The 14,172-nt window shown below is 52.0% G+C and overlaps 1 protein-coding gene across 1 annotated transcript; it reads left to right on the top strand.

The window, feature by feature from the left end:
- Positions 1-1,735: 1,735 nt before the first annotated feature.
- Positions 1,736-13,085, top strand: PRSS36 (serine protease 36). The gene is given in 15 exon segments (XM_036927298.2): positions 1,736-1,841; positions 2,289-2,324; positions 2,548-2,710; positions 3,159-3,439; positions 7,005-7,171; positions 9,421-9,670; positions 9,779-9,908; positions 10,260-10,507; positions 10,589-10,635; positions 10,637-10,753; positions 11,100-11,337; positions 11,451-11,592; positions 11,846-12,111; positions 12,188-12,309; positions 12,575-13,085. Coding segments are annotated over 15 exon segments (2,520 nt in total). The 5' UTR covers positions 1,736-1,804; the 3' UTR covers positions 12,851-13,085.
- Positions 13,086-14,172: the final 1,087 nt, after the last annotated feature.

Here is a 14,172-nt window from a genome sequence, read left to right as displayed (position 1 = left end):
ATGTGGTCAGATGGGTCATTGGGCTAGGGCCTGCCCAAATCCCCGGAAGCCCCCCAGTCCATGTCCTAAGTGCCATCAGGAGGGACACTGGGCTGTTGACTGTCCTCACACACCAAGAGGTGCCAGGCCATCCAGCTCTAACACTCCACACATGAGACCTTGTGAACGGGTCTGGGTGATTGAGGGGGCCCGGGACTCCCCTACCCGTTCCTTTACCCCTTCAATTGGCTCCTGCCCCTCCTAGCCCCTATTATCTTTATTATTATTATTCTCCTTTTCCTTCCCTGCTTCATTAACCTATTCCAAAAATTCATTCAAAATCAAATTTTGAAAATTTCTAACCGTACTGTCAAAGAGTTACTCCTCCAGGGCTATCAAGGCCTTCTCAAGAAGAATAACGAATTCAGCTAGATGACACCACGAATCATCTCAAGATGCCTGCCCTTCCCCAACTCTACAGCAATGGCCTCACTAACCACAGAATCTGCGCCCCCTTCCAGCAGGAAGTAGCTAGAGAATGAGATTCTACGCCCAGTTCCCCAGAGGCCCAATTAAGAAAAGAAAAAGATGGGAATGAAGGCAAATTCTGGCATGCTAAGACCCCCCCCTTAAGATCCAATCACCACTGACCAGATGGTGGCCCACCCCTTAAGACCCAATCACCAAAGCAGAACACACCCTACCCCTACTCCTTAATAAGGCGCGTCCTCATCCACGAGCTGCTGCTCCCTCTCTAGGGGCAGCCATTTTCTCTTTCAGATAATAAAATCTCTTGCGTGGGCCTGTGTCTCCTGAGTCGTTCTGGGGTAAGGAGCGTCCTGGCGAGATACCCTTTCACATTGTCTGGCCTTCTAACACTACAGCTCTCTCAATTTCAGCAGCTGCTCCCTCTCTTCATTCTCTGCCTCTTCAGGCAGGGCTCTCCATTACTGCTAGCCCCAGGGTGCATCACCATACAATGTTGTTGTCCCTCAACTCTGCCCACATCTCTATAAATACTTACTTCATTAAACTCTCCTCAGTTCCTCTTTAAGGCCCAGAATGTTTCTTAAGTGAACTCATTGATAATACACTGAAGGGTTGAGTGACTTTCCCAAGGTCATGCAAAGAGTAAGTGACAAATCACCTGAGAGTACTCTAACACTGAGAAAGGTGTAGTCTTTTTAGGCCTTGCCAGCGTACCCAACCCCCTCCCAGAACCCTATGCCTTGCCCAACCTGCTGGAATGTGTGATCCTTTTGTTGGGATGAGATTGAATTCCCTAGGGCTCCAGTCCCAGACCTGGCCAGTAACTCCAGTACTAGAGCTGTGTGAGAAGAAAAGACCACGCCATTGGGGCAGCCCCACCCCAAACAGAGGTTAGGTCTCAGGTGAGTTACACTGATGAGGGGCTACCTCCTGCATTCCAAGGGCCACTACTCACCTGTAGCCCTGCCTTACCAAGGACTCAGAACATTGGCCTCCCAGCCCCTGGCTGTCCTCTCCTGCTGCCTTTGCCCACAGGGTTCTCCACTCCTCCCTCCCCAACCTGAGAGGTGTCCTGGAGGTAGGACATCTGCCTCCCACCCCCACCCTGGGCCTCCAGAGATGTGAGATGTACACAGGGCTCTGGGTGGGGACTTCAGGCTCCCTACTTCCCCCTTCCAGTCCCAGATCTCAAATTCCCAGAGATGGGCTTGAGCCAGGGAGGGTGGGGCTGTTCTTGGGACCATCAGGAGTCACAGGCTGCCAAGGCAGTGACAGAGCTGTGGCAGGAGCAGAGAACTTCACCCATCTCGGTGTCTCCAGCTGACTCACATGTGCCATGTCCCAGCAACTGCTCCTTGCACTTGTGATCCTTGGTAATCTTGGGAGACAGAGAAGGATGCCAAGGGCCTGGGTCCTGACATCTGGGGAGCTGGAAAGCAGGACTCCTGGGTTCTGCATGGGGAGTGTGATGTCAGAGGAGGAAGGGGAGGGGAACGTCAGAAGGAGGGAGTGAGGTGTATGGGAAAGGAGATCTGCGTGCCATCAGAGAGGGAGTAAGCATAAAGCTTCAGGGGAAGGAGTCAGGGAGGGCACATAGGTCTCCAGTCTCTTCCTTCCAGCCATTTGCCCCATCCCAGGAGCCTTCCAGGACTCAGGTGCAGAGGCAGGAAAGATAGAAGGGGTAGCATGGGTGCTGGCAGGAGGGCTGGAAGGGCAGGGAATTGGGGAAGAGGGGGAGGGGTGAAACGCAGGAAAATGGGGGCTGAGTAGTGTCTGGTACTAGCAGTCACCAACATCTTCCTCTCTACCCCAACTCCCAGCTCTCAGTCCTAGCCAAGAAGAGCCTGAAGATCTGGGTAAGGATGAGTGGGTGTTCCTCAAATCTTAAAGGAGGTTAATGCTGGCTGGGCGATGAGGGAGGTGGAAGCAACCAGAAACTAAATAGTGTCTAGGTCCTCTTTGTTCTTTGATCAGGGAGGCAAACGGAAGCAGGGTGGGGGACAGGCTTTGTCCTGAGTTACCTGGGCCTCTGGCTTGGGGGACAGGGGCGGGCTATGACCTCCACGTACCCCATCGCAGACTGCGGTCGCCCTGAGCCCTCTGACCGCATCACGGGGGGTTCAGATGCGCAGCCTGGCACCTGGCCGTGGCAGGTGAGCCTGCATCACAGGGGTGGGCACGTCTGCGGGGGCTCCCTCATCGCCCCTTCCTGGATCCTCTCCGCTGCTCACTGTTTAGTGGAGTGAGTACTTGCCCTTATCCAACCCCTCTCCTTCAAAAGGCAAAGCCGCCCCGAAGCTAGAGCTCGCATACCCAAGGCTAACTTGGAGCCCAGCTACCCCGCCCTCCACCCTACCCTCCACCCTACCCTCCCCCTAAGCTATGTACTCTACCGCCTATCCGGGTTTTCAGTGCGGTGAGGCCGTCTGCAGACTCGTCCCACCATTCCACCAAAGTTCCCAGTAAGAATTTCAATGACCCCAATCAACCACCACCAAATCGCACACACTCCTCCCGCTTTTAGGAGACTAATTCAACCTCGATCTCCCCAGCTCCAAATCTGGATCCGACTCCGCCCTTCCTGGGATCGTGCTTCACCCTATCTTCTGTCTCTGAACCCCCAACCCCCACAAGGGTCTGCCCCCTCCATAGGACCCACCTAACTCCCTCCCGCCTCGGCCTTGGCGCAGAAACGGGACGTTGGAGCCCGCGGTCAGGTGGTCGGTACTGCTGGGCGTGCACTCTCAGGAAGGGTCCCTGAACAGCGAGCACATCCGCGCAGTGGCCGCCATCCTGGTGCCGGAGAACTACAGCAGAGTGAAACTGGGCGCCGACTTAGCCCTACTGCGCCTGGCCTCACCTGCCAGGCTGAGCGCTGCTGTGCAGCCCGTCTGCCTGCCCCGCGCCTCTCACCGCTTCGCTCCTGGCACTGTCTGCTGGGCCACCGGCTGGGGGGACATCCAGGAGGCGGGTGAGTGAGGTGTGGACTCTCTGGAGGTGTGGTATCGCAGGGTGGAGCCTACTAAGCAGTTCCCATGGCGGGACCTTGGGGGAGAGTCCTAAAAGCTGGGGGCCTCCGGTGGGCGGGCGCTGGGGCAGGGGCGAACCCCGGGGCCTGGCCGGGAGGACCGGTTTGTGCCAGGTCATGGCTTAGTGCTTACCCGTCTTCATCTATTCTCCTCTCCAAGGGCTCTCAAGCTGAGACTACTGAATCACCCCTCTTTCCCTCCTCACCTTCCCTTCCAGTTCTTTCCAGAATTTAGTATTCCGACTAGGGTTCCCATCCCAGCTCTATTTCAAAGCACTTCACCCAGTCCATTTCCTCCTCCTCTGAAAACTGAGGAAAATAGTGCCAGTTAATAGGGCTGTTGGGAGGATTAAATGGGAAAACCCATGTGAAGTTTATACCACAGTGCCCAATATAACAGTAATTAATGCATTTTAGGTATTTTTGCCTTAGGTAATCCTTGCAATAAAAGCACAGCACCTGGCATATAGTGGGCATTCAGCAAAGATTAGTTTATGCCCTCCTTTCCTCGGGACCCTCTTCCACCCTCCCCTACCCCCACTCTGCTCTCTACTTCCCCACACTCATCTTTTCCCTCCATGGCCTCATTCATTCAGTCCATCTTTCATTATTCAATGAATATTTATTTATTTTTGGTATCATTAATATACAATTACATGAGCAACATTGTGGTTACTAGATTCCCCCCATTATCAAGTCCCCACCACATACCTCAGTACACTCACTGTCCCTCAGCGGAGTAAGATGCTATCAAATCACTACTTGTCTTCTCTGTGCTATACTGCCTTCCTCGTGCACCCCCCTACATTATGTGTGCTAATCATAATGCCCCTTTTTCCCTTTATCCCTCTCTTCGCACACCTCCACCCCCCAGGCCCTTTCCCTTTGGCAACTGTTAGTCCATTCTTGGGTTCTGTGAGTCTGCTGCTCTTTTGTTCCTTCAGTTTTTGCTTTGTTCTTATACTCCACATATGAGTGAAATCATTTGCTACTTGTCTTTCTCTGTCTGGCTTATTTCACTGAGCATAATACCCTCTAGCTCCATCCATGTTGTTGTAAATGGCAGGATTTGTTTTCTTCTTATGGCTGAATAATATTCCATTGTGTATATGTACCACATCTTCTTTATCCATTCATCTACTGATGGACACTTAGGTTGCTTCCATTTCTTGGCTATTTTACATAGTGCTACGATAAACATAGGGCTGCATATGTGTTTTTCAAACTGGGCTCCTGCATTCTTAGGGTAAATTCCTAGGAGTGGAATCCCTGGGTCAAATGGTATTTTTATTTTTAGTTTTTTGAGGAACCTCCATACTGCTTTCCACAACGGTTGAACTAATTTACATTCCCACCAGCAGTGTAGAAGGGCTCCCCTTTCTTCACCTCTTCGCCAACGTTTGTTGTTGTTTGTCTTTTGGATGGTGGCCATCCTAACTGGTGTGAGGTGATATCTCATTGTGGTTTTAATTTGCATTTCTGTGATGATTAGTGATGTGGGGCATCTTGCCATGTGCCTGTTGGCCATCTGAATTTCTTCTTTGGAGAAGTGTCTGTTCAGCTCCTCTGCCCATTTTTTTATTGGCTTATTTGCTCTTTGTTGAGGTGCATGAGCTCTTTGTATATTTTGGATGTCAACCCCTTATTGGATATGTCATATATGAATATATTGTCCCATACTGTAGGATGCCTTTTTGTTCTACTGATGGTGTCCTTTGCTGTACAGAAGCTTTTTAGTTTGATATGGTCCCACCTGTTCATTTTTGCTTTTGTTTCCCTTGCCTGTGGAGATATGTTCATGAAGAAGTTTTTCATGTTTATATTCAAGAGAGTTTTGCCTATATTTTCTTCTAAGAGTTTTATGGTTTCATGACTTACATTCAGGTCTTTGATCCATTTCGAGTTTACTTTTGTGTATGGAGTTAGACAGTAATCCAGTTTCATTGTCTTACATGTAGCTGTCCAGTTTTGCCAACACCAGCTGTTGAAGAGGCTGTAATTTCCCCATTGTACACCCATTCAGCAGACATTTCTTGAGCACATCATTGTGCCAGGCACTGTGTCAGGTGTAGAGATACACCAACGAGCATAACAAGCAAAATTCCCAACTTTCTCAGAGTTAGATTCTAGTGGATAAACAAAGAAATTCAATAAATAAGCAAACACTTATGTTGGAAGGTGTGGAGGGAAATAGACTGCTTTTCCATTCCCCATCATTCCCATTATCCAGTGCTACCTTCCCATGTTAGCAAAGCTCCCAAATTATTCGCCATCTGCTATGATCAGACTTGTGCAGTGCCCAGGACTTTGGTGAGGGTGCTTCTGGAGGAGATGCCACAGCCTCTGTGTGCAGGGGTCCCAGGGCAGGAGGTGACAAGAAACGGTTATTTTGAACATGCAGGAAGCCCTAAGTGAATAGAGTCATGCCATCCTGACAAAGGACACCCAGAACAAGAGATTTTGGAAAGAGAGGATATAGGTTGGCTTCACAGAAATGTGGGGGGAGATGAGGACCCAGGTGAGGCATATTAGATGGAGAAGAACAAGGCTGTCCAGCTGGCGTGGAGGGAACAGAGGCAACTGACGCTGCAAAAGCAGCTGGGGCTGAGCCATGAAGGCCTCAAGGTGAGACTGAGGCTACCATACCCCACCAGCTACAGGGGTCCCTAGGATAGTCCCCAAACCTCCCTAGTTGGCCTTCATGTACAGCTTCAGCCATCACCTGACCTCTCAGATTCTAGGTGGGAGGCAAGGAACTCTGTCCAAACTGTCTGCCCATCCCCCACCCCAATTTGTGGATTCTGAGACTTCGTTTCCATCAGAAGCAGAATCACCTCAGGAAAGGGCTGAGGCCTGAGGTTTAGACAGTGGGATCCATTGATTGTTCCTGATAAGCTCAGAGCTGAGCTTTGAAAACATTCCTCTGGCGGTGATGAGTGAAGTTTGGGTTGGGGATCAGACCAGTGAAGAGGCTGGGCCAGTCGTCCAGGCCCAAGGTTGTGCCTCCTGAACTAGGGCAGTTGCAATGAAAATGCCAAGAAGACACAAATGAGAGGTTTTCAGAACTTGGAAACTGACTGCAGAAGGGAAGTTGAGACATGGGTCAGGTGTGGCATCCAGATACCGTGCTTGGCAACTCTGTACATCTATTCTATATGGTATCTTTGTTAAAAGGCATGCCCTCTCAGGACTGGCACAGTTCATGTCGGGGCTCAGAGCTGAGTGATTTCAGCCCCCACATGCATCCTCTGTTGGCCAGGTACCTTTGTGAAGTACACAGCCATCCATGGCAGCTCTCACCGGGTGCCTGAGGGGCCACTCCTGAGGTGAGGATGTACTAAGAAGAAAAGAGAGGAGCAGGAGAGGATAATGATTGGTTCAGGTTGTGGTGGGCTGAGGGGCCAAGGGGCATCTAGATAGAGATGTCTAGGAGGAGCTGGAGGGTACAAAGTTGAGCCCTGGGGAATCTGCCTGCCTCACAGCATTTGCTCTCTGGTTCTGCCCACAGACCCCCTGCCTCTCCCCTGGGTGCTACAAGAAGTAGAACTAAGGCTGCTGGGAGAGGCCACCTGTCAGTGTCTCTACAGTCAACCTGGCCCCTTCAACCTCACTTTCCAGCTATTGCCAGGGATGCTGTGTGCTGGCTACCCGGAGGGCCACAGGGACACCTGCCAGGTGAGGGGAGGTCCCTGCACCTGCCTGGCAAGGCCAGGCAGAGTCCTAACCAATAGGAAAAAGTGTGAGAAACAGACAAATCCCATTTTTCTCATATCTCTGAGTCTATCTGCAAGAAGAGGGCAAAAATGCCAATGGATGGGAGGATATGAAGATTATAAATGGAGAGAACTTGGGACTCTCAACACATGAGCACTGTTATTTATGGCAGTATAGTGCAGTGGTCACTCTGCAGTAAGCCAGCCTGGTGAGAAGCCCAGCACCACCATTTATGAGCAGTGTGACCTTGGCCAAGTTATTTGACTTCCCCGCGTCCATACTTTCTCATCTGGAAAATAGAGATGATACTGTTATCTACCTCATAGGGTGGTTATGATGATTAAATGAATTTGTACATGTTAAAGCACTAGAATAATGTCTGGTCCTTTATAAGGGCTAAAGAGGTATTAGCTATTATTATCCCACATATCAGCCATAGCACAACACCTGTTACTTTGTAGATATTCAAAATAATTATTTTTAAAAATGAATTAATCCTTCACAGAAGGGAATTGTCCAAATAACCTGGTGAAGGTCAAACCATAATATATTTTAACCAATTTTCACAGAAACCTTCTTCAAATGATACACATTTTTAATTAAGGTATTATTGATATACACTCTTATGAAGGTTTCATATGAAAAAACAATGTGGTTGATACATTCACCCACGTTATTGAGTCCCCCCCATACCTCATTGCAGTCACCATCCATCAGTGTAGTAAGATGCCACAGAGTCACTATTTGCCTTCTCTGTGCTACACTGTCTTGCCCATGATCCCCCCCACACTATGTATGCCAATCATAATACCCCTCAATCGCCTTCTCCCTCCCTCCCCACCCGCCCTTCCCCACCCTTTCCCTTTGGTAACTGCTAGTCCCTTCTTGGAGTCTGTGAGTCTGCTGCTGTTTTGTTCCTTCAGTTTTGCTTCATTGTTATACTCCACAAATGAGGGAAATCATTTGGTACTTGTCTTTCTCCGCCTGGCTTATTTCACTGAGCATAATATCCTCCAGCTCCATCCATGTTGTTACAAATGGTAGGATTTCTTTCTTTCTTATGGCTGAATAGTATTCCATTGTGTATATGTACCACATCTTCTTTATCCATTCATCTATTGATGGACATTTAGGTTGCTTCCATATCTTCACTATTGTAAATAGTACTGCAATAAACATAGGGGTGCATAAGTCTTTTTGAATCTGAGAACTTATATTCTTTGGGTAAATTCCTAGGAGTGGAATTCCCAGGTAAAATAGTATTTCTATTTTTAGTTTTTTGAGGAACCTCCATATTGCTTTTGATACACATTTTTTAGAGCACTCAAGCATACATGGCAGTGGTGGGGATTCAAATAGATGGTTGTTGGGGTCCCTCCTAATTATGAGGTTCCCAGCCTATGGGCATAATCTCTGCCATCCTGAAGAGATCTGCAAACAATTCGAATTCTTCTAGACCAGTGCCGTCCAATAGAACTTCCTATGGTGATGGAAATCTATATCTACGCTGTCCAGTATAGTAGTCATTAGCCACATTGGCTCAATATTGAACATTTAAAATGTGGCTATTGTGACTGAGGAGTTGAATATTTAATTTTACTTAATTTTAATTAAAGTTTAAATAGCCACATGTAGCTAGTGTCTACCATATTGGACAGGACACATCTAGATGATTTTGAGCCTTCTGTGATCCTCCTCAGGTCACAGAGATGCCTGACCAGGACTACAGAGATGACTTAGGAACAATTCTTCAGCATGAAATGGTTACAGAACCATTTAGTGTCTCATCATTGTAGTTCTTCCTTACTTGCTGTCAAATTATTCCTTCTTGCTGCTTTTCTAACAGCTTCTCCCTCTTAAATGCTGATATCTCTGATTTACTTTAACAATTGAGTGAACTTAGAAACCAAAAACATGGCTCATTTGAACTGTTTATTGAACAAGAATCACTTGGCTTTGAATGAGACCTGTGGGCACCTCTGGCATAGTCTTGAATGCATTAGCTTGGTCCTCTTGGTTTTGGCTGCTCATCAGCTTCTTTACAAGGCTTTCTTCTGTTTAGAGTTGTAGGGAATACAGCCAAGGCAGGTTCCTAGAAGGTGTCTGTATGTTGGGCCAAAAATAGGAGATATAGAACTTTTATGAGGTGGCCCAGTACAAGCTGGTGGGTCCCTGGGCTGATCCCCTAACACTGAGTCATCTGTCATCAGGGAGATTCTGGGGGGCCCCTGGTCTGTGAGGAAGGTGGCCGATGGTTCCAGGCAGGAATCACCAGCTTTGGCTTTGGCTGTGGAAGGAGGAACCACCCTGGAGTCTTCACTGCTGTGGCTCCCTATGAGGCATGGATACGGGAACAGGTGATGGGCTCAGCGCCTGGGCCTGCCTTTCCCACCCAGTCCCAGGAGCCCCAGTCAGACTCCTGGGAGCCCACAAATGAGAACTGTACCATCGCCCTGCCAGGTGAGGAGGCAGGACTTCTGGATGTCAGCTGGACATGGGAGATTTGAGTTGGGGTGGAAATTGCTGGGGGTTCAGGACGCCCCCTGACCCTGGCCTCTCACCCCTCAGAGTGCGGTAAGGCCCCACAGCCAGGAAACTGGCCCTGGGAGGCCCAGGTGATGGTCCCAGGATCCAGACCCTGCCATGGGGTGCTGGTGTCTGAAAGCTGGGTCTTGGCACCTGCCAGCTGCTTTCTGGAGTGAGTGAAAACCGTCTCAGCCAGATTCTTGCTCTCCACATTGGCCTGTGATACTATCTACTGTCTACCCAGCCCAGCCCTTTCCTTGGGCAGGGAGGGGAAGGGTGTGGGGTTCCATTTAGAAGTGTAGGATCTAGCTCCCAAAGTGGGGTCCTAGTCTGTCTAGGGCGAGTATCAGGGTAGTATAAGTTCGATGGAGGATGCGGGGCAGAGGTCTGAATGCGCACGCAGTTCTCAGGCCGGGGACGCAGGATCCTGAGTGGATATCTGGAGTCCAAGCCAAGAGGTTTGGAGCCGAGTGTGCGGGATCCGGCCCACGTCCCCAGTCTCTCCATCCCGCTGCCCCATCAGCTCAGACCGCCTGCCCCGTGACCTGGACAACTGGCGCGTCCTGCGGCCCTCACGCCCGCGCACTGAGCAGGTGGCGCGCCTCGTGCCGCACGAGAATGCCTCATGGGACGACGCGTCGGACCTGGCGCTGCTGGAGCTGCGCGGGCCCGTGAACCTGAGCGTGGCCCCGCGGCCAGTGTGCCTACCCTACTCGGAACACTATTTTCTGCCCGGAAGCCGCTGCCGCCTGGCGCGCTGGGGCCGCGGGGGTGAGCAGGAATGTGACGTGGAGTGGGGCGGAGCCCGGGCGGATTTCACGGCAGCGCGGGTTCCTTCCCATCTCCTCCCAGACCCCGCGCCGGGCCCCAACTCGCTGCTGGAGGCGGAGCTGTTTGGACGGCTGGTGGTGCCACTACCTGTATGGCCGCCAGGGAGCGTCAGTGCCGTCTCCAGGAGACCCACCACAGTCGCTCTGCACTGCCTACCAGGAAGAGGAGGAGGCGGGCCGCTGCTGGGTGAGCTTTGGGGAGGTGGAGGAGGGGCGGAGCCTGGGGAACCGAGTTAGGAGGAGGCTGGGAACTAGGAAGGAAGTTTGAGCGCTCTGGGGGTGGAGGCGGGATTAAGGCGGGGCCACAGCACGTTGGGGACGGGGTTTGGCCCTGAGAGACTTAGGGGAGGGACCTGACTACCTCTAGGTTTAAAGTGAGGGGCTGATTTCTCATTAAGGTTAGTATTGGGGCCTCCACTACTTGGAGGAGGTGGGATTCATTATTAACGAGTATGGGAGAGCGTGGAGTCCAGGAAAGGCCCGGGACCTTTGGTACCCTCTCACCAAATTGCGCACCCACTCTCTTGCAGCAGAACTACTCTCACTGGAGTCTTCTGTGCCAGGAGGAGGGGACCTGGTTCCTGGCTGGAATCAGAGACTTATCTAGTGACTGCCTGCGTCCCAGAGCCTTCCACTCACTGCACACCCACAGCCCATGGATCAGCCATGTGACTCGGGGAGCCTACCTGGAAGACCAGCTGGCTTGGGACTGGAGCCCTGAGGGGGAGGAGACTGAGACACAGATTTGTCCCCCCTCAACAGAATATGGTGGTGAGGAGCGGGCCTTTAGGGCTTAGGGTCTCCTAGGAGTGCTAAGACTCATGGCAGGGACTTCAAGGGTCAGCTGTGGGTCTCCCACTGAGATGGTCACCTTCCCTCCCTAGCCTGTAGCCTGCAGCAAGAGCCTGCTCCTTCAGGGGTCCTGTGGCCCTGGCTCGCCGAGGTGCATGTGGCTGGATATCGAGTCTGCACTGGGATCCTTGTGGCCCCAGGCTGGGTCCTGGCAGCCACTCACTGTGTCCTCAGGTGGGTCTCACCCATCTCCTGGGCAAGAGGGAAAAACTGAGAGATGGGGAAAAGGACTGTTACATAGTGGGATATTTTCCCCTTAGGACTCTTACATCACAGGGAAACTTCTGCAGTGTTGTGGACAGAAGAGACATTTGGAAGGAGTTAGTGGAATGACCCTGGAGGTTCATTCCATGCTTTCCCTTGGGCTGAAAAGGACTTGACCAGCAATGGGGAGAGCAGGAGGTGACATTGGGCCTTATCCCAACAGGCCAGGCTCTACAACAGTGCCTTATTTTGAAGTGTACCTGGGCAGGGCAGGGACCAGCCCCCTTCCACAGGCCCACCAGGTATCCCGTTTGGTCATCAGCATCCGCCTGCCCCAGCATCTGGGACTTCGGCCCCCACTGGCCCTCCGGGAGCTGAGCTCCCAGGTAGAGCCCTCCCCATCAGCCTTACCCATCTGCCTTCACCCAGGGGGTATCCCCCTGGGGACCAGCTGCTGGGTGCTGGGCTGGAAGGATCCCCAGGACCGAGGTGAGAGCCCTGGGTCCTGGGGTGAGAGGCAATTGGAGGCCAGAATCTCTGGGACAATCATCTTTCCTCTCTCCAGTCCCTCTGGCTGCTGCTGTCTCCATCTTGACACCAAGACTCTGTCACTGCCTCTATCAGGGCATTCTGCCCCCTGGGACTCTCTGTGTTCTGTATGCAGAGGGGCAGGAGGACAGGTGTGAGGTACAGGGGCCTGGGCACCCTAGTTCAGGGAGGGAAGAGGCAGTATTGGGCATCTGGACCCTAAGGAGGTCAGGGTTGGAATTCTTGGGTGCTGGGCCCCAAATGGGAAGAAGCAGTACCTCCCTGGCTGGACCTTAGCAAGACCAGGGACCAGGATGCCTAAGATGGGTGGAAACAAGCAGTGCTTCATGCCCTAAACCTAGAAGGTGCAGGGGACCAGGAGGAAGGGTAAGAGACCCTTTTGGCCTTGGCTCTGACACTGCAGGTGACCTCAGCACCTCCACTCTTGTGCCAGACTCAGGGAGGCTCCTGGGTCCTCACAGGCATGGCTGTTCGAGGAAGCCGGGAGCCATTTGCCGCTATTGTCCCCGAAGAGGCCTGGATCTCCCAGACAGTGGGGGAGGCCCGTTTCCTGCCGCCCAGTGGCTATCCCCAATGGCCCTTTGAAAGCAGTGACCTCTGCCCCCCAGACATGGCCAGAGCCTCAGGCTCTCCTCGAGTTTCTCTGTATCTGCTGCTCCTGACCCTGATCCAGGGTTGAGGGGGCCTGGGTCCCTGGGCCACCTGTACTCCTCCCCACCCCTCCTGCCTTCCACTTCATGCCCAGCAGGGCTGGAATGTGACCCAACCAGCTCTGCTGCTTTGCCCGAACCTCCAAAATACCCCACCCTCCTGGGCTGCAGCGGCTTCAAATAATTGGGCCTCAGTGCCCAGCTATTCTGGGCCCTGGAATCCTTGGGGGCAGAGCAAGCGGACAATAAAGGTGTAAACACGGACTCATAGCCTGGCATTGCTGCAGGCAGGCTGAGGGGCTGGGGGAAGCCCAAGTAGGGCCCCTCCCCCTGGGCCTCAGTGAGTCAGGCCTTGGGCTCCCAGGAAATGTATCCCTGATAACGTGGCAGCTGTCCCTCATTCCTGCCCCAGGGTGGGGGAGGTTGGACAGCCAGCTGGGTGTGTGTCACCTCCTCAATGCAATCAGCATCCCTGGCACCTGCTGGACACCCCAGCCCTAGCTTGGTCCCTGCTGCACCCTCTCCACAAAGTAAGAAAGATTGAGGATGAGGGTCCAAAGAAGAGTCCAGGAGATGGATGTCCAGGGTCTGTCTACCATAACCTATACCCACAGGACCCCCCACATCTACACACTCTGACAAATGATGCCTGAAAGTGTACATTCCAATGTTCCCTTGTACACTATACCCTTCAAAGGTTCACTACTTTCACATCCTGCCCAGGGCCCTCGGGGCCCCACCATGGGTCCCTTGTCCCTTGTATGTACATCCCACTACCTCATCCACCACTCCCTGGTGCACCTCCTGCATTAATTCAGCTACATTCCCTACTAACTACTAAGTCATGGCACAGCTGGGGTCCAATGGATAAGCCCTTGAAGAATTCCCAGTGTAGTAAGCACACATATGGACAGCCCTGGTGGGGTCAGAAAGGGTCATACAGGAGGTGATGTGTGAGCACAGGAAAAGGGCAAATGGGGACCTGGGGAAGGGGGCTCTTGGAGTGGAAGTCAGCTGAGGAGGGCGCCAAAGGGGCACCTCTGGGGCTGGAGTCACCATCTCTGGGTTGAGTAGGCAGAGGATAGGGAGACACTTAGAAGGAAGCTGGATCATTTTAGGAGATCGAGGAATGGGCAGAGGTTATTAAAGGGCCAGTCTTATCGTTAGATCTCTGACTCCAAAGAGAATATTCCCCTGAATCTCCACAGGGACATACATTCCCACCTGCTCCCCATACCCAGTCAGTGACTCCTATGCCACTCCCCACAAACATTTAATTTGCACACCCTCTACCCAAACCCACCTACAACATCCAGTGTCTCGCTCCCTCCTTCCCAGCTTATACCCCTTC

This window comes from Manis pentadactyla, chromosome 10, assembly GCF_030020395.1.
Source record: "Manis pentadactyla isolate mManPen7 chromosome 10, mManPen7.hap1, whole genome shotgun sequence".
Taxonomy (NCBI): Eukaryota; Metazoa; Chordata; class Mammalia; order Pholidota; family Manidae; genus Manis; species Manis pentadactyla.
Note: the sequence above shows the minus strand (reverse complement) of the source record. Positions and strands in the feature narration are given on the sequence as shown.